Below are 20,157 nucleotides of genomic sequence, written 5' to 3'. Positions count from 1 at the left end.
TTCTTTTTAAAGGCAAGCTGGGATTAGTCAGGCCCCCAACAGTAATTATGCAGAACCCCTGTTGTCTCTTGGTGTGTTAAACATGATAAAATATTTAAATATGCTAAATAAATCATGTTAAACACATCTGAAATAAAAAATTATAGAGTATTAATCATGATAAAACCTTCAAATAAAATAAATAAATCATGTTAAACACAGCAGTAGTGCTAGATTTACCATTTGGTGACTAGATTTATGCGAACAATATTTTAAGGCATTATATATATATATATATATTTCTAAAATATTATGTGTATATTTTCGTAACCCGATAGAACCCAAACCTGAACCCGATTATTAGTTGCACGATCGGGAGACCGATCAACCTTATGGAGGTGAACATCTTACAAGGAAAGCACCAAAGCAGAACCAAAAAGGGCTCTGCTTGTCAGGTAGGAGCAGCTAGTGCACGTCCCTTTGTGTTGGGATGTTGCAAGTTCAAACCCAATGTTACTGTTGTATAACTAGTAGGGTTCTGCTTAACTTAGGGATGGCAATGACACGAGAGGGAAGGAGGCCTCCCCTAGCCTTGCCCCGTTTGGACCAGGCATGGAGGACATGAAATGACAAAAATTAACAGGAGATAAAAGTTTGCTCTGCCCCACCTCACCCCGCCCGCCTAAAAAAATAACTATTATAATATTATATATATTATAAAATCATAATATATATAATATATATATAATAACTACTATACCATTATATATATTATAAAATCATAATATATATATATAATATATATATAATAAGTACTATACCATTATATATATTATAAAATCATTATATATATATTCTAACCCTAACATAAAATCCTTTATCGAACCTCTCCTCACTCCCTTTCCTCTAACATGCAGTGGCAGCTCCCATTTCTATCCTCTCCTTCCTCTGACGGCAGAAAGTGTCAGCCAGCGAAATGACAGAGAAAACGAGTCGCCCCACCTCACCAAGTTTGGACCATTTGAACCGGAAATGGAGGACATGAAGAGGAAAATGGATATTTACCCCATATTCCATCACAATAGACTATTGTTCTTATGAAACAGACAAACGGCAAAGAAAAGCTGAGTGGGTGGTTTTAAGTCAGACAATGCTTTCTAGGCAAATGCATTTCCATCAACGAAATTTGCTCAGAGCCCAGTGCATTTCATCATCCAAGCTCACCCCAAAACATAAATTAGTTTTTTTATGCCTAAAGGGCGTTAGATACAAACTCAGAAAAAATTGAGAATTAAAACAAAATGATTGAAAAGAGGAAAATATCTGTTTTGAGGGTCCTCAGAGTTACTGCTTTTAATTTTCATCAATTGAGAAAAAAAATCAGGTCTCAAAGATTACATGCCATCATCGGACCTTCAATACATTTGGAAACGGCAAAAAAGATGAAAGCAAAATCAAACGTTCTTTTCAAAGACGATTTCCCCAGAAGCAAGCAAGGTTATGAGAAACGCGATTGCTTTAACGTTCAATGTCGCAGTCCGTTATTCACTATGCCTGTGGCAAAGAAAGGCAGAGTGACTCAACAAAATCCTGCTTTGAATCTAAGCCCTCCAAAGGAATCGTTGAGATGGGTAACCCTAAAACCATCAGAAAAATGGTGGAAGAGACCCATCAAAGGGCTTACAGAGAGAGAGAGAGAGAGAGAGCAAAAACCATGAAAGAATCGGTACAGATTAAGAACATAATCAGGCGATACACATAGGAAAAACAGAGAGGGATTGATCGATGATTACCTTAAAATCACCAACACAAAAGGGGAGCTCTCGGACTGCCGATGTGCACAGAACCACAAACGAGAAAGAGAGAGGAGAGAGGCAGCGTTAAATAGTTTCTTTATACGCGTTAGGGTTTCCAAAGAAAACTGCCCCAAATGAATTCGTGTTAGGGTTTCCAAAAACGGTTCGTGCTAGGGTCCGATATCCGACCGGATCCGAATGCCAATCGGACTCGGAACCGATTGTATTATTTTTCACATCCGAATCTGAGTAAGACTTGGTGTCCGACAAGATCGGAACTAATTAAATGTTAAAGTTGGATCCATTAGGAGACCTACTCTAATTGGACTCATGTTTGGTATAAGCTCTATGCTTCCCACTCTGAATCCGACTATATTAGGTCCAACCTGAGCTCAACCCGCATCCAACATGTTTACATCCCTACACATGAGCCTGAACCAATCTTGGTGATGGATTTACAAGTGGGCAACGGGTCAGGTGGCCATGTAGGCTAAGTTGAACAAGTATATTTTGGGCCAGGTATGGATCGGAGTGTTTAGCTTGGTCACGTAGATATCAAGCTGAAATCCAATTCATAAATCAAAATCCATTTTCGAAAAACTCTAGAAACTAAAATCAAAATTCAATAAGACTCTTAATTCAAATTCAAATCCGATCCTAATTTGAATTTTTAAATCGAAATTCAGACTGATAAAACTTCAGAATTTGAAATCAAAATTCAATAAAACTTCAAATTTAAAATACACACTTAGTTCGAATCCTGACTAATATTAAAACTCAAATTAAGATCCAGTTAAGTTCAGCTTAAACTCAGATTAAATCCGATAAAAATCAAAACCCTAATTCTGAATAAATCCTTAACTCGAACTTTATTTTGAATCCCAATTAATACTTAAATTATAATTAATTTTATACCATAATTTTGAATAATATTTTAACTTTAATTTACTATTATTTCTCGTAGAGTATAAAAAAAATACGGGTTTTACATCCTTCCCTCGTTAAAGAAATGTTATCCTCAAAATTTAACTACGACTATTTATCGGATGTTTTGTTTCTTATCATTTAAATGTTTAATAAATACAAAAAAATTATGGATATTACAAGGTCTGGTTCTACCTGGGTCTGAACCAAACCTGACCCGTTAACATCCTTAGATGCGACCCAATTGTCTCTTGCTTAATCAGATTTTTTTTGTGATGAGAACCACGCCACTTAATGGACTCACCTCCCATCAGGGCAAACGCTAGGTCGGGCCCACGACCACCCTGCTTTACATGGCCCACCTTCGAAAGCCAAACACACATCTGCGACAATGAGGTTTGATTTGATTCTTCACAGCAACCACGTTGACCACTTTGTTTAATCAAATTAGTATTAGGATTTGCAGTTAGATGGATTCATGTCCTATTGAATCCAACTCTCATTAACTAATAATATATCTTGTATGAAAAATAATTGTATTGCATGGCTAATTTGACACATTTCTCAAAATGCCTTATACTTTTTGTTATTCCCTTCACATCTACAAATTCAAATATTTGGTTTTAAAAATAAATTTTTACTTTTCGCACGTTCAAAGTTCCTAAATATATGCAATTTTTCTATCAAATATGCATATTTTTTGCAGAACAGTCTTTGTTCTCAAATTTGTATCTCTTCGATACGATGTTGAAAATTTTATTCTTATAGTCGTTAAAAAACTGAGACATAGACATGTAACTTTTCTATTTTGAATCAAAACCGAAAACCCCTCTTATATATGTAATTTTCTTACTTCATATATGTGCAATTTTTCCTATATATGTGATTTTCTCTTATATGTAGAGTTCCTTCTAAACATGTAGTTTTCTTCTAAGTATATGCAGAGTTTCTCTTATACATGCAGTTTTTTCTTAAATATATGTAAAGTTCCTCTTATATATGTGATTTTTCTCTTAAACATGCAATTTTTTCTTAAATACATGCAATTTTCTAAATTAAACAAGATGTTCACACTTATTTTTATGCGAACGTTTGAGTTATATGTGAACTTAGTCAGATATTTATGAAGTTTTGAGGTTTGAGTTTAATAGGATGCTAGCACTTAATTTCATGCAGACTTTCTCATTTTATGCATACTTTTTCATTTTCGCATATATTTTATGCGGACTTCCTCATTTTATGCAGACTTTATCATATTTGCATGTAATCAGTCGTCTATCTTTCAGAGAACGTTTCTACTCAATCGCTCAGCAAATCAAGGTGATCTTGATAACTTTGAAAAGCTAATGTTCTGGTTTGTCTTTTTTTATTTTTGTTATTTTTTAGATTTTTGATAAAAGTACTCAAAAATATCATAGAATAGACAGAAAAGGCGCAACTATGTTTGTTCATCTCTTATTTTAAGATTAATGTCGAGGTTGTATCTCAACATCCATTAACCATTTTTCAATGAATCAAGTGTAGTTGGAAAGGTATTTCTGTTTAGTTTTTTTTTATGTGTTCTTTATAATTCCTTCTATTTATAGGCCAAAATATCCTATCAAGATAAATTATGTGGTTATTTCAGTCTGTATAGTATGTTTCTATTTCGTTTTTGAAACTCAAAAATAAGAATCTTAGAGGGGTTTTCGGTTCTGACTTAAAACATGAAAGTTATAGTCCTGATTCTCAGTTTTTCAACTACTTTGAAAACACAAGTTTTTGACTCGGATCAGAGAAATACAAATCTGAGAAGAAAGACTGTTTTGCAAAAAATAGTCACATATTTAAGAGAAAGTTTGCATATATAAAAAGTTCGCATGTGTGAAGGGTAAAAAGATATTTTTAAATTCAAATACTTGTGATTTTGGGCATGGAAAGAATATTGAAAATTATACGGCATTTTGGGAAATGTGTCAAATTAACCATCCAATGCAATTATTTTCTATATGTTTTATATGGAAGCTGGTCAGATTATTGCGGTTTGTGCTTTGTTCAGATGCAGATTGAAAAAACTTTTATGAAATCCTAATCAAATTATTAGTAAAATCCTGTTTTCTTAACCAAAGTAGAACTCCTTCTTCAATTTTGCTTCTATACACTGATCTTGAACTTTTTTTCTAATATAGCTAGCATTGGATCCATGCCCAACATTTTGTTAGACCGCCCCAAATTATATGATGGGGAGAATGGAGAAAGAGTTTGTGGCCCTAAGTAGGTTTGTCAATGGGTCGGTACATGACCTATAAGGTCTACCTAAACCCACCCAAATAATAATTTGTTGGGTTCGGGTTTTGCCAAGTCACGTCTACACTCACATCCTTATCATTTCAGAAGTGAACTATAGCTAAAATTACTTGACTATGATAAAAGTACGGAGGAGCTAAATGGTATGGTCAATATGAGTTCATTGATGCTGAGTATAAATCAATGTTAAAGTGGGTCAGAATCAGCCGATTCAGATCGGATTGGCCATTAGCCGATTAAAAAAGGGCCCATTCATGTGTCATTTCAATTCGGTTTTTAATATTCTTAAAGGGGTTACAAATTTAAGATTTTTAATATTTTATTGTTTAATGGCACGTGTTATCTGACGCTAAGAAGTTGTCCATTCACAAATAATTCAACTTGATAGTTTTTTTAAGAAACCGATTTGCCTAGTGAACTGATTTTAACATACATATATATATAGAACATGAAATTATTGGCCAGTGCATTCAGCCTGGTTTTTTTTCAGTGAATTTACTTTTTTTTAATGATGAAGAACCCTTGCCAAAAATTGGGTCAATTAATGGGCTTCCATGTGGAGTCACGGACACACGAGCCCTTATGGAGCTCACCAGTTGAAGTTACCCACACACCCGATGAAAGTCGAACCTGAGACAAAGGGGTCAGTACCAGAAAACACACTTTTATTTGAATGGTTCATATAAAAATCTCAGCAACTTTTTTACACATTATAGAACATTGAGTTTTGAAGGTCTAAAAAAATCCGATTATACAATACAATGGGATGATCTAAAACATGTTTTGGTCTGACGAACCATATTAGAGCATATCCATAGGGCTTGACTCACAAAAAACTCTAGAAAATACGTTGAAACATGCTGTTTCTACTAAAAAGTACGGTACATTCGAGGGTATCAAATATTTTCCCCGTATGTCACGATTATCATGCTGCCACCACAATCCTCTCAGACAACTGTAACAAGAGCTACATAAATAATTTCAAAAAGTGGAAAAAATATATAAAGAAAAGGGTAAAATACTATAGCATAAAACGATATAAAAATATTTTTTCATGTTATATAATCGATAAAAACATCGACAGTATATTGTGACATTTAAATAACAAAAACAATCATAACATAATCAAACTATCATGATATATTGACCCTTTAAAATGTCCGACAAACTAGGCTTTCACAACACTTAGAAAAACTCACTTATCACTAATGGTGCAAGTTTAGCCATGGGTTGAACACCACAACAAAAGGCTACCCTTTACTTCAATTTAGAATCAGTTCGCACTGCACTGTCTGAACACATGCAGCAAACCACCCCGTGTCCCATTGTATACTTTTCTTAACAAAAAAGACAATAATGACGTGTCACGTGTCCTGGTGACCACCAGAAAGCTTGTGAACATTAGAGGATATACAAAACCCAAATCCAAGGGACCATCAAGACCAAAATTTGCATTTAATCTTTGACAAGTAAATACAAGCCAGGAATGTTCGAGTCACATTACAGGTTGGTTGGACAGAAAGCTCAAGCATAAAATTTACCTTTTAGACTTTGCCAGTCTCCTGACTAATGATTCTCTTCAGTGCAATTTGGGTGATCCCTCTTTTCTTGATTGGGCAAGTTGCTGGTTTTTTTGTCGATCAGAGCACAAAAACAGTGGATGAAAATAAGAGGCACTTTCAATGCTCCAAAGCGCTTTGGACCGACAAGGTAGAACCTTGCGTCAAGCCTCTTGAGATGAGATCATGATTCAAGAACAATACAATGACAGTTATGTCATCGTGAAAATGCCGTCGAACTTTCCGGTCGATTTTTCTGAGGTCTGCATACTGCATTTCCCTTTTCCTGGCTGCCTCCTGCAGAGCAGCTTTGACAAGCCTCTTGGCACTTCCCTGTAGCGCAAATACATGTGAATAAGATTGAAGTAAATTCAATCACTTTTAGAACAAAGATTTTGAGCTATGGAAGAATTCTTGTCATTTATCAGGCGGTTGAATTGCCTGACAGATTGAGTATTTCCAGTAGTACCGCAATTTACCAAGAATAGGCAAAAGGCAACTGATGGAGAAAATTCAGGAATGTAAAACAGTCTCTTGCTTGAAACATTCTTTCATAGTCATGAGAAAAAAAGAAGATACAGTTTCTCTTTAGATTGATAGTGAGGGAAAAGGCCGACTATGGTTGGCCTATTTTGCCCCAAGAGAGAGAGCTCAAGAACTTTCAGCTTGTTCTCAAGTCAATGTTTTCTCAGTTTTCAGTTTTTCCACCCTATTCTCTCTTTCAGATTTCCGAAACAGTTTGGTCTTTTGGTCAGATACAATAAGATGCTCTCGAATTACAGTGGCATCGTATGAATTCTCCGCATCTATCTGTAGCTACTAAAAAAATCCACATGTTTTGAACAGCAAAAGTCAAGGCAATTTGACATAGCAGCATCTCAAAATTCATAGGATTATCTAGAAAGGTGGCTGTTTGTTCCAAATTAGAAATGGAAATACGAACTGTGAAACAGATGTTATAGTTATGACCTTGTGGCAAGGTGGCTTTCCACAAAACAGTGCAAATTCTTCTGCTGCATGAAGTTCAGATTCTGAACTCAAGCTTCTTGTTCAAACCCTTCCACTATGTTAACCAACCAATAATATTTCAATACTATAAATCCTGAATGAATTAATTAAGAGGGAACAAATTCTGAATGTGCATTAACCCTTTCAGTTTATTTCACATCCAAATTCTGCTACACATTTCAATGAGATATAAGGTCATTAACGAATGAAAGAAACAAAGCAAATTGTATGAGAGGAATCCTATTTTCAAAGCATTTAACACTAATACAACCATATCTGAAAAGGTTATAATTATAAGGGAAAAATAAAAGATGAGCCATCTCATATAAGCCACCAAAAAATCGAGCATACAGCTGGATAACATATAGCGCAGATCTTTCGCAAGAATAGTAATGATTAATCAACCATCTATAATTATTTGCTACCAATTCAACTTCAAAGAAGTGCCAATGTAGCATGCAGAAAATCATAACTGCATTTTAACATTTTTCCTTTTTTTTGGCTGATGATGAATTATTTTATTACATGGAGGTTGCTTGTTGCATTTGTTCATTGAGCCATTATTCCTACATCCAGGTGTCAATCAAGTTTCAGCAATAATTTACATGTGGCTTGAAAAGAAAGAACAAGATAATAACATAAAGAGATGAAATCTTACAGCAGGTGGATGCTTGTGAACAATTTCCACTGCTTTCTCATTGCTCAAATGTTCCCAGAGACCATCCGAAGCAAATATGATAAATGAATCACAAGGTCGAAGCTCAAGTGATATGATAGATGGATTGGCAGTCAAAATAGGCATATTTACTGGTTCAGAAACTCTGAACTTTGCATTGAGTGATTCCCCCTTAAATTGAGGATGTTTCAAGTAAACATCACCAACGGATCTAGAAACCTGCACCATATAGTTGACGTAAGTCACTTTCCATTACTTACAATCAGGATAAGACTAGACCAAAAATCCCTACTCAGAGTAATGCATATTTCATATTAACCTAAGCCAATTAAGTAAACTCAGTTTTTTCTTTCATGTTTCAATTAATCATCAAATTTGTCACATATGATATGAAATGACAAAAGAAATTGAGTGAAGGAAAAAAAGTTGAATACAAACAGACAATACCCTTTTACTTAGGAAGTCTTCCAAGTAGAAAGAGGACATGAAATTCAAATGCAACAAAAAATGGCCTATTGCTTTTGTAAAGGAATAAAATTATCAAGACTGCCAAAAGAAAAAAAAAATCACTAATTGTGGAGACCCTATTAAACCAGAATCTACTAATAGCACACAAATCACATGAAAAATAAATGTCAAACTTCTGTTGGATTCTTTATAGATGTGTTTTTAGAGTATTGGGGAAGGAACTAGCGAGGAAAAGATGAACCCATATAGCCAAACAACGTTAACGGATGATTTAAGATTTTTATCACTTAGTGAATCTCACGGATAACCAATACAAAAAAAAAAGTACAACAGTTTGCAACATGTTATATGCAAAAGAGAAAGAAAGAAAACAAGAAAAAAAAGAAAAGAAATAGGATATTCATAAAGCTTGTTTTCGTAATAGCTTATTTAACTTTTGGTTAAAACTTTTGGGAAGAGTTACAAGTATCATAACAAAATTGAGATAAAAAAGCATATATTACAACTTAATGCTTATTTAATTTTTGGATAAACTATTGACGTAAACTCTTGAAAAATTCAATTTATTGTCAATACTGGTGACTATGGTTGAAAAATAGGAGAAAATAGTCTTTTCAATTCAGGCATAAATAACTTAAGCAATACATAAGTAAACGTTTGAACTTGCTGGTTGTTATTACTTTCCTAAAAACATGCAGGGGCCTGGGGTACATCCATCAATAAAAGACACATAGCACTAACGCATTAAAGAATATCTGTTTGAATGAAATGTGCTAAGAAATAGATGAGGATGATCATCTGCCAGAATTAGATGAATAATGTTAATGGGTAAATGACAAAGGAGTATTTCGTGTCACAGATGTGAGTGCTCACAGATTCACTGAAGCTACACCAAGTTCAAATCGGTTAACAATTTTGTGCAGGAGAACCTAAAAATACACAAGGGTGAAAGTGTGATGTGCATCAGTAGGAGGATCTTGTGACTAAACTTTGATGCACAAAGCATGTCTCAATCAAGGAAGAATAATACATTGATGGATTACTCCAACACTGGTACCAATCCGGTCAGTTGCCCATCTCAAGGTTTGACCTAACTCAAAAACTATCATTCCAACTCATGAAAACTGATGAAACAAAATCAAAATGAAAAGGAATTTTACAATTCAATGATGCCAAATCCTACACATTTCATTAGAAAAAAGAGGAAGTTTACATGGATCGAAAACAGTTTCCAAAAACACAATGAAGAAAACCACAAAAAATCAAAATAACAACACATTCCAACAATGTTAAAAGTATAGATGGGTTGATGCCACCTGAATAATACCCTTTATCCTCCAAACTCCATGCTTTAGCACCACAATCTGTGGGTCATCAGGATGCATCACCTTGAGCTCCTGACGTACAGCCTCTCGGTTAGCATTATGTTCAGTTGACAACTGTATAGCAGCAATTTCTCCTGTATTACCAACAAACTTCCCAAGCACAACACGCGAATCTCCAATATTGGCTACATGAAGTGCTCTCTGGCAGATAATGCCAACCAGACAACAGGACCCAACTGTTGCCATCTGTGGTTTTCTGTTCCATTGTTCTGAAACAAGAGCAGTAAATCCCTCTTCTGTTTCCTGAATGGCTCTATCTATGATGTCAGGGGACATAACTTCAGCCTCTGACAAAAATGCTGCAATGAAAAAGAAAAAGACAAAGAAAGAAAAAAAATTAAACTGCAAACGAGCACATCTTAGAATCAACAGAAAGCAGCTCAGAATTAAATCACTAAAACAGATATTCCCAAGATTAGAAGGAAGAGTAATTGCAACAATCTCGAGCATAGGAATCCTTGAAGAAAATACATGATCATAGGAATCCCTGAAGAAAATACATAAAGCTGTAACTCACCAAGGATCAAGAACTTTTTTTTACCATAGGCAAGGATCAAGAACTTCCCAACCTACACTTTATATATATATATATATATATATATAAGAAATAATAAAGGGCGCTTAGCCATTTTTTTCCACGGGTACCCTTGCTTTTAATCTAAACAAGGTAGAAATTTCTTCAAGGATTTGGTTTTATTTGAAATAGGCTATATAGCTACCTGTTCCATAATCGATACCTCCAATCACGAATTTCACACTCTTCTATCATTTTTATTAAATAAAGTGAGAATTTTTCATCATATAAGGGTGTAAAGTATTCAGATTAGCAGAATTCTCATTCCTTTTCTCTGGAATTCCATGATCGGTGTATGACCTTCAGAAATATGAGATTGTGGAGATTCCAGAAAAAGTGGAAATAAATAGTTTTATTCACCAACCTCCCTGTTATCATTTACATGAAATGACATTCAATTCACGACTCCATTGTTTTGCACATCTTAACTACAGGTCACAAGGGATATGAAGGGACAATACTCTGAGCAAATTTAAACACACCCTAAAGTTAAAAGTTGCAAAGGATGACAAGCTTCAAATGGAACCACAACACCATTCGTACAGCAGCCATTTGGTTTGTCATCTCTATGCATGTAACAATAATCTTGCATCATACATAATCAATTAATCAAATGCAAAGTCCATGGACCAACAGTTTGCAAACTACATTCATGGTGCATCTTGCCAATCGACCTAAATAGTTTCAGGTAAAAATGATCCGATTAGCAAAGTATATCCAATTATGGACTGGATTTTATGGCAACTCAACCAAGTTGGTGGATTCGAATTAAGTTTAAACGAAGCAGGATTAGACACTGCTACAAAACTATAGCAGTTTTTGGCAGCCTAATTATAGAGAGCTAGAGTGCAACCAAATAAAAGCTCAATGAAGACCTCCACAAAACAAGATGATAACAGAAATTCCCTATTCAATTGCAGGTACTAAACCAAATCATGGACTGCCACAAGTTTCTCATCAAAGACCAACAATCAAATTCTACAACCTAACATCAATAAAAATCAATTTCCGATCACCAAACAACAGTTCAGGCAAAAGACACATTTTAACATTGTAACACATCAAAGAATGATACAGAACTCAGAAATCGAATAAAACACGAACTTTTGAAGTGCTGAAAGAGGTTATCACGAATGTAACGAGCGGCTGCAGCTCCTCCGTGCCCATCATACACGCCGACAAACGTCCCGAACGGCCCCGATTCTATCTGACTCTGATCCTCCAGGACTTGATTGGCCTGGACGATGGCCATAGAGAATTCCCCAAAGGCATGACGCCCCAAGTCTCTGTACCTCAGAAGGTCCTCCTTCCCTTCCTCCGCAACATCAAAGGAACGGCAGCAGAGAGAGAAGAGTCCCATCAAAACCCCCAGCATACCACATCTCACCCTCTACCCCAAGAATTCCCCACACCTTTAGCAATTCTAAAAAACCCAAATTATCAACAATCTTAAAACCCCGACAATCAATCCAAATCCCCAAATTCAAAAAAGAGCGACGGATATCTCCTTCAACTTTTTTTATCAAAACCAGATCACAAGAAAACCACAAGAAAAATACACACACCTTGAACAGTTGGCATCCCAAAGAGATCAAATGAAATCATTAAAAAATCCAAAAAAAAGGTGGGGAAAAATTAGAGATTCCCCAAATCTCTAACTCTCCAAAGGAAAACGATTTATAGGGAACCCATAAAACCCACCACACCTTATGCACAAACCGATCATAAAGACGGCGAGAATCAATAAGACCAAAGACCCACAAAGTATTTGCAAGATCTCCAAATATATAAAACTTTGTGATGTCGTTTAAGCACCCATTAATGGGTTCCTCTCTCTCTCTCTCTCTCTCTCTCTCTGAAGATAGCTCCTTCTCTGCGCTTTCAAATCGCAAGTTCTTGAACTAAATACCAAAGGCTCGTCATCAAGGTGACCCCTCTCTCTCTCTCTCTACGCGCGGAGAACGCGGGAAGCCACTCAACGCGGACCCGAACGGTCTGATCCGGTGGAGGTCTTTCCTAAACCCTACTCCCCTAGAAATAGAGAGAGACTTTGGAAGCAGGCTGGTTTGACTCGGGTCAGTTGGGTTGGCCCAGCTCACTCAGACTTAGCTGACCCCCCTGGTCTCTATTACGACCAACACTGGTCCCCATCGACCAAAAAAAGTCATTCGCGACCTATTTTTGGATCATTCAAAGGAAAACCCCCCAATCACCGGCCCCACATTAGATGGCCTTCTGTTGGTAAAACCCTTGAGGTCCCTCTGCCCACCAGAGAGTAAACCAGCTTCGACCTTGTGGCAAGGTACGCCACTCGTGGATTTTGAACTTGTGACGTCTCATCAACTTGGTGACATTCATAATAGCCCCTGCGAGATAAGTGAAACCATTGGAGGCAAAAGTCACTCATAACCTGTGAGTGAGTCCATACCAGTCATAAATATCAAGCTTATCACGAGATTTGCAAAACCCAGAAAAAACAAGATAGCTTCAAAATATGGGCTTATTTAAAAAAATATTGTGCTTTTATCATAATATTTACATTTTTATGTTTATCTTATATTTTGTATATTTTAAAGGTTAAATATACCATTTTTATTTTGAATTTTTCTTAGAAAAACACTTTTTAATACTGATCAAGAGAATTTACTTTACCGGAAAAATCTTCCGGTGAACCTTAAAATCATAAGGCAACTGAGCCAAGCAAAACCCCAGTCGGAAGCAATTGGTGTTGCACAAGCCTAGACATATAGATTTTTATCTATGACACGACCGAACACGTAAACATGGACACTGATACGTGTGAGTAATATTATTTTAATATTTTTAATATTTAAAAAGTATCATTTCAAAAAAAATACATTTTTTAACATTAAAATATCAAAGCATTAGTTTTTATGGATTAAAAATAAAAATTCTCTCTCTCCTTATGTTTTATTTTTTGAGAAAAAAATTCAAACTTGCATGATCAAACCCACATCATCCATTCTTGTGTCCACGTGTTTTTTGACATGGATTTTTATGCATATCTTGGGATGCAAATGGGTTAGATCCACGATGAAGGTTTTGCAATTTTTTTGGGTGGTTAGCCTTTGGACTTTGATATATGGCTATTATTTTTTGGGTTTTGAACTTGTAAAAAAAAATATTTAAATTATTAAATATTTTAGACTTGGATTTTGAATTTGGCTTTAGTTTTAGCTTTGGTTCAATTTGGTTCGGTTTGGGTCTCGGTCTTTAACTTTGACCATTGGTTATTATTTTTAACGTTTTGAATTTGTAAAAAAAAGTATTTAGAATATTAAATATTGTGTTTTTATTTCCAACGTTTGAAAACTTTGACCTTTTGGTAAAAGAATCTTTTTTTATCTCATTTTGAGTGCACCTTACTCCAAAATGAGATAAAAATTTTGGAGGGATGCCTACGGTGTCTGTTTAGGGTTTATTTAGACTTTGCTTTTACCCGATCTAAAACACTTTTTTATTGTCTTTTAATTTTTTGCTTTTTTTTTATTGAGGCTGCTCAGTGATTGTGTCATGGTGGTGGTCTTGCTTAGTGTAGAAAGTCGGCGTGTAAACTTGGTTGTATCCCATAAGCAAAATGCACGAAATAAAAAAAAAAAAACTTGGTTGTATCCCATAAGCAAAATTGTGTCCTACCTGCTGTACTCTATTTTATACCAATGGGTTGACTATTGTTCTTAAAAGCGCGCTTCACATCATGCCTCCAAGCCTTCTCGCAAATATGAATCGCTTACATCTCTAATAACAAATGTTGCCTAAGAAAAAAAAACTCACTTTCTTGGAAGTTAATTGCATCCATAGATTGGAAACTATAAAACGAAAGTGAACAGACTAATCAATGATGAAAATAGTAACAAAAAAAAAATGTCAAGGGAAACATTTTGCAAATTTCACAAAAAAAACATGTTGAGAAAGGGGAAAAAGAAAAAAAAATAATGCCTCGAAATAAATATATCATAATTTTGGCACAATATACACGCTTTTGTTGGTAAAATATTTGAAAAAGGCACTGTACAGGGGAACCTTTTACCAACCGGTGGGAACCTTTTATCAACCGGAGGCCAGCCAATGTGGGGTCGGTGATGGAGTGTTTTTCTCTTGGACTATTCAAAAAAGACAAAAGTGGGTATGATGAAATTTTAGGTTTGACCAGAATTTCTCAGTCAATGAGGAAAAAGGCACTGTACATGGAAACTTCAAGGGTTTTATCCAGAGGCACTGTGGGGTCGGTGATGGGATGTTTTTCCCTTGGACTATTCAGAAAAAAGACAAAAGTGGGTATGTGGAAATTTTAGGTTTGACCAAAATTTCTCGGTTATTGAGAACGCATTTAAGGGCCATGCATCTATTATAAGGCAGATCAGGTGCAATGTGATTGCACATTCCTCATGTACTGTGAAAAGGCACTGTACATGGGAAGCTCAAGGGTTTAAAAACGGGAGGCCAACGTGATTGCACACTTTTGGTGTGCTGCTGCAGCTGATCGCCCACCATCTACTCTAGGGGAAATATGATTGCACACTTTTAATCACTTGCTGCAGACATTCCACCTCATCCTTCATCTTAAATTTGTGATATGATGTAGTGTGGGTCCGGTATATTATAAGCTAAGGAAGTATCTTGAATAGATCTTCCCTTCTAGAGTACGAGACACATACTTGACTCTTAATACATGGTTGGGTTGGGATTAGAGATCTTTGATTACAAAATCTATCACAAGAAACTTTACAAGCACTAAATTAATGTCAATAAAAGTTTTACTAGAGCTCATGTAGTGTTATTAGTTTTACCAATAAAAGTATCAATGGTAATGCATTTACTGATGCTAATGCATAGCGCCAGTAAAAGGAGTTTTTACTAGTGCTAATATAGCACCATAAAAACAAGTTTATTAGCATAAGAAAAAAAATTATGTTAAAGTTGCACTATAAAAATATCTTTTCTGTCGCTATTTTATAGCAAAAATGTTATTTTTTATGATATTTTAATGCTAAAAAATGCATTTTCTGATGCTTAAATAACTTTCTAAACTTTCACCAGATATTTCATTTACATGATCATCGGTTGTCGAATTTGGATGTACTTCAAATCTATCCACTATCAACTCATCCATATCATTTGATGTTTTAGCTAATGGATTTGGATGTACTTCAGACGTTTCAACTAGCACAACACTTGCACATGGTCTCATAGGTTCAGTTGACATAGCTTTTTAAAAATTCATTGCACATTATATAATCAAACACATCTTGCAGTGGCTACCACATTCGACATGGGCACCTGAGATTTTCCTGATATACTACATTATTGTTTTAGGCAAATTCTAATAAATTCTTAACTCTTTTCAAATATTGGTCGAGGCCTCTCCTATGAAATAAAGGTTATCGAGGACATGTCATCATCAACTATTACATCTAAATATACACTTAACTTGCAAATAAGACAACTAAAAAAATACTTAAAATTACCTTTCAATTTAGATCCAACTTCTGTCATTCATAATGTTTTGACACTTTTTCAAATATGCGCAATTTCAAAGTGTATTTGCCAAACTGGATCACATAAAAATTATTAAAGTACTATATACATATAATAGTTATATTATTAAATTAATTAGAAAACTCTGATAATCTAATTATATATATATATATACATATATATTAAATTAATTATAAACATATTGATTAAAACGCAAAGCCCCTAAATTTTAAGTTATATATGAGATTAAAATCCCTAAAATCTAAATCATGTTTATGACAAAAAATCAGATTAAGCACATGTTCACAAAATAAATTATAAAATTAGCAATTATAATGAAAAAACCCTAAAATCTAAATCATACTTGAAAAAAAATTGGATTAAGTATGCATCCACTAAATAAAATTTTAAATTAACAAGTAAAATACAATCTCCCTAAAAACTAAAGCATACTTGAAAATAAAATTGGATTAAACATGCATTCACAGAATAAAATTTTAAATTATCAATTAAAATATAAAACCCTGACAATCTAAATCATACTTGAAAATAAAATTGGGTTAAGTATGCATTCACTAAATAAATAATAAAATTAACAACTAAAATATAAAACCCCTAAAATCTAAAGTATACTTAAGAACAAAAGTCAGATTTAATATGTGTTTACTCAATAAATTATAAAATTAGTAATTAAAATACAAAACTATTAAAAATCTAAATCACACTTAAAGAAAATAAGATTTAGCATGCATTCACTAAATGATTTTTTAAATTAAAATTAAAATACAAAACCACTAAAATATAAATTATACTTGAAAATAAAATTGAATTAAGCACACATTTATGAAATAAATTTTTAAACTAGCAATTAAAATACAAAACCCCTAAAATATAAATCATACTTAAAAACATAATCAGATTAAGCATGCATTCACTAAATAAGTTCATAAATTATCAATTAAAATACAAAACCTCTAAAATCTAAATCATTCTTAAAATAAAATTGGATTAAGAATGCATTTACTAAATAAATTTCTAAATTATTAATTTAAAAAAAAAACTAAAATCTAAATCATACTAGAAAAAATCGGATTTGGCATGCATCTACTCAATAAATTACAAAATTATAAATTATAATCTAAAATATCTAAAATCTAAAACATATATGAAAATTTTGAATTTAGCATGCATTTACTTAATAAATTATAAAAAATAGATTATAATCTGCCCTTAAAATCTAAAGCATAAATTAAAAAATCAAATTTAGCATACTTTGGATGAGGATGTCATCGGGAGCAAAGGATGTTGGAGAGGATGCCATCAGTGTTGGCAGAGAGAGAGGGAACACAAACAAATAGGAAGAGAAAGGGGACATCGACAATGGTGGTCGGCGGTGATAGGCAGTGGTGGCAAAGAGAGAGAGAGAGAGAGAGAGAGCATACTGACAGAAAGAGAGAAGGGTTGCCGACGATGGTGGCGAGCAGTGGTAGCTGAGAGACAAAAAGTGAGAGAGGGAGAGGACACAAGAATGAGTGAAATGACCAGATTTTTTTAAATGCATTTTTATCTTATTTGCATACTTTTTATGTCTGCTAAAAAAACTTTTTTTTCTGACACACTTATTATTGGTGCACTTTTTGTGTGCGCCATAAAAAGTTTATTATAGTAGTGCAGTACCTCTGAAGCCAGTATAACATATTTTTTCACTAGCTCTAATTTAAATAGCGCCAAAGAAAATGCTCTTTCACTTGTATGCCAGTAAAAAACATTTTTTCTTAGTGTCATAAGATCTTAAATCCAATTTCTCAAATTTGAGAACCTATGCTCTCAAACGCACCCTAAAGTATTCGCCAGTGAATGATGTGCCTAAGCTCATAGACTTGCTTAATTAGGTCATGGAAATCTATTGACTTCACCCTGGAGTTATGCTTAGCGCTCGCAAGCATCCGAATGTAACACCACTCAATCTCCATCCTATGGGCCCAAACTAGCTACTTCAGGGCACATTTGTAATGATGAGAATGAATCAACTGCCTGAGCAAAGTTGTGAGAAGATATTGAATGAAACATGAACTAAAATTGACATTTCCAATGGTGGTTACCTATGTGGTCAGTGGGTCCTGTGATGAGTTGAACTCCCAAGATCGAATCCCCTGTCACATGAAGACTGCCCCCACTTAAGCCTTTTGACAAATTCGACGAAATATCCTACTTTGATGAATATCCAAATCTAATTACATGCACTTTTCAGATTTAGTATTAGCTTTTTCTATCTGAATCTAAATCCAAAACTGATTACTTGTAATCCTTTGTCACCATGAATGAAACAAACATCAAATCAATCATGGTGAGAAAGTGTCATTAGTACAAGTGGACCCAATTTTTCCCACTGCCTACCAGTATTGTTTATGTATAAATCCTTTGGCACCTATCCTCATATAAGTTTTCACATAAAAAAACTTAGCTGACAGGATTTTTTAAAAATCAATGCTCATTCCTACTTAAATGTCTTTCCCTTGCATGAGAATCAAACAAACGAGGTCGAGTGTTGATGAAGCAAGTGTACTACACCACTTATCAAAAGTTAATTGCATAAAAAATGTGAACACTCGCATAGTGATTGGAAACTATGAAACAAAAGCTGATAGAATAATCAATAATGAAAAGTAACAAAAAAGGAGAACATTTCACAAATTGTATAAGGTCACACATTGACATGTTTTAAAAGGAAAAAAAAGAAAGAAAAAATAATGTGTTGGCATAAGCAATCATTGCTATTAATGGCATGGTATGGCATGGCTAATGGAATATGCTAAACAAAAAAATGGAAAATGATTGTACTGTATGGTAAAAATGCCATATTTTTTTAAAAACCTTATAAATTGCCAAAATTCATCTTATGGTCAAAATCGCAAATATTCGAATGTAAAAAAAACTATATTTTCCTTTGCATGTATGAGTTTTCTTCAAATATGTGAATTTTCTCCCAAATATGTGCCCAAGTATTGCATCTAAGTTCTGTAATAAACTTCATTATTGATTTTCAACACAGAAAATAAAGGATTTCAGAAAAATAAAGAAACTAGACAAAATACCTTTCCAATGACACCTGATTCATTGGAAAATGGTGAACGAGTGTTGAGATACAACCTCAATAACATTCCTAAAATCAGAGATGTACAAGCGTGGTTGCGGCTATCCTGATTATTCTGTACTATTTTTTGTCTACCTGCACTACAAATATGAAAAATAATAAAAAAGATGGATAAATCGAGGTGTTAGCATTTCAATGCCACCAAGATCACCTTGATTCGGTAAGCGACTATGAATAAACGTTCTTTGAAAGATAGATTGTTTGGTTGTTCATGTTTGTAGAACATGTTTTTTTTATCTTAGAACTCAAAAATGAAAATCTTAGAGGGGTTTTCGGTTCTGATTCAAAACAATAAAGTTATAAGCATGTGTCAATTTTTCAATGACTATAAAAATGCAGATTTTTTATGTCGAATCGGAGAGATACAAATATGAGAATATATACTGTTTTGCATAAAATATACGAATATGTAGATTCATATATACAAATTTCTTCACAAAAATATAATTTTTCTCATATATATGCACATTTCATCTCAAACATGTAAATTTTCTCTTAAATATATATGAAGTTCCTCTTATATATGTGATTTTTCTCATAAACATGTGAAATATGTATATATCTGATGTATTTCACATATATTTAAGAGAGAATTTGCATGTTTAGAAGAAAATTCATATATATATATAAATTATATATTCACATATTTTAGGAGAAAATCACATATTTAGGAGGAAATCCACGTATATAAGTGCAATTTTGCATATATTTAGGAGAAAATCCATAAGAAATTCACATGTTTAGATAAAAATCCATATATATAGTTGGATCTTCACATATATTTAAGAGAAAAATAACATATATATGAGAAGATTCACATGTTTAAGAGAAAACCCACATATATATGAG

The 20,157-nt window shown here is 33.9% G+C and overlaps 1 protein-coding gene and 2 non-coding genes across 3 annotated transcripts; all 3 read right to left on the bottom strand.

Annotated features, from left to right (window-relative positions):
* Positions 1–1,119: 1,119 nt before the first annotated feature.
* LOC149844163 (small nucleolar RNA snoR118) lies at positions 1,120–1,197 on the bottom strand. Its single transcript, XR_016431272.1, has one exon. It is a non-coding gene; the product is annotated as a small nucleolar RNA snoR118 (small nucleolar RNA).
* A 116-nt stretch (positions 1,198–1,313) lies between these two features.
* LOC149844162 (small nucleolar RNA R66) lies at positions 1,314–1,391 on the bottom strand. The gene has a single exon (XR_016431222.1). It is a non-coding gene; the product is annotated as a small nucleolar RNA R66 (small nucleolar RNA).
* A 5,024-nt stretch (positions 1,392–6,415) lies between these two features.
* Positions 6,416–12,532, bottom strand: LOC149844161 (putative protein phosphatase 2C 42). Its single transcript, XM_090000356.1, has 4 exons — positions 11,760–12,532; positions 10,013–10,380; positions 8,211–8,447; positions 6,416–6,877 (listed from the first exon to the last, which is right to left on the bottom strand). Exons 1-4 carry the CDS (start codon positions 12,028–12,030, stop codon positions 6,665–6,667), a joined length of 1,089 nt encoding a protein of 362 aa, XP_089856482.1. The 5' UTR covers positions 12,031–12,532; the 3' UTR covers positions 6,416–6,664.
* Positions 12,533–20,157: the final 7,625 nt, after the last annotated feature.

The sequence above is a fragment of the Nuphar pumila genome, chromosome 3 (genome assembly GCF_984573655.1).
Source record: "Nuphar pumila chromosome 3, dmNupPumi1.hap1.1, whole genome shotgun sequence".
In the NCBI taxonomy this organism is placed as follows: Eukaryota; Viridiplantae; Streptophyta; class Magnoliopsida; order Nymphaeales; family Nymphaeaceae; genus Nuphar; species Nuphar pumila.
This window is presented reverse-complemented; position numbering and strand designations above follow the sequence as displayed.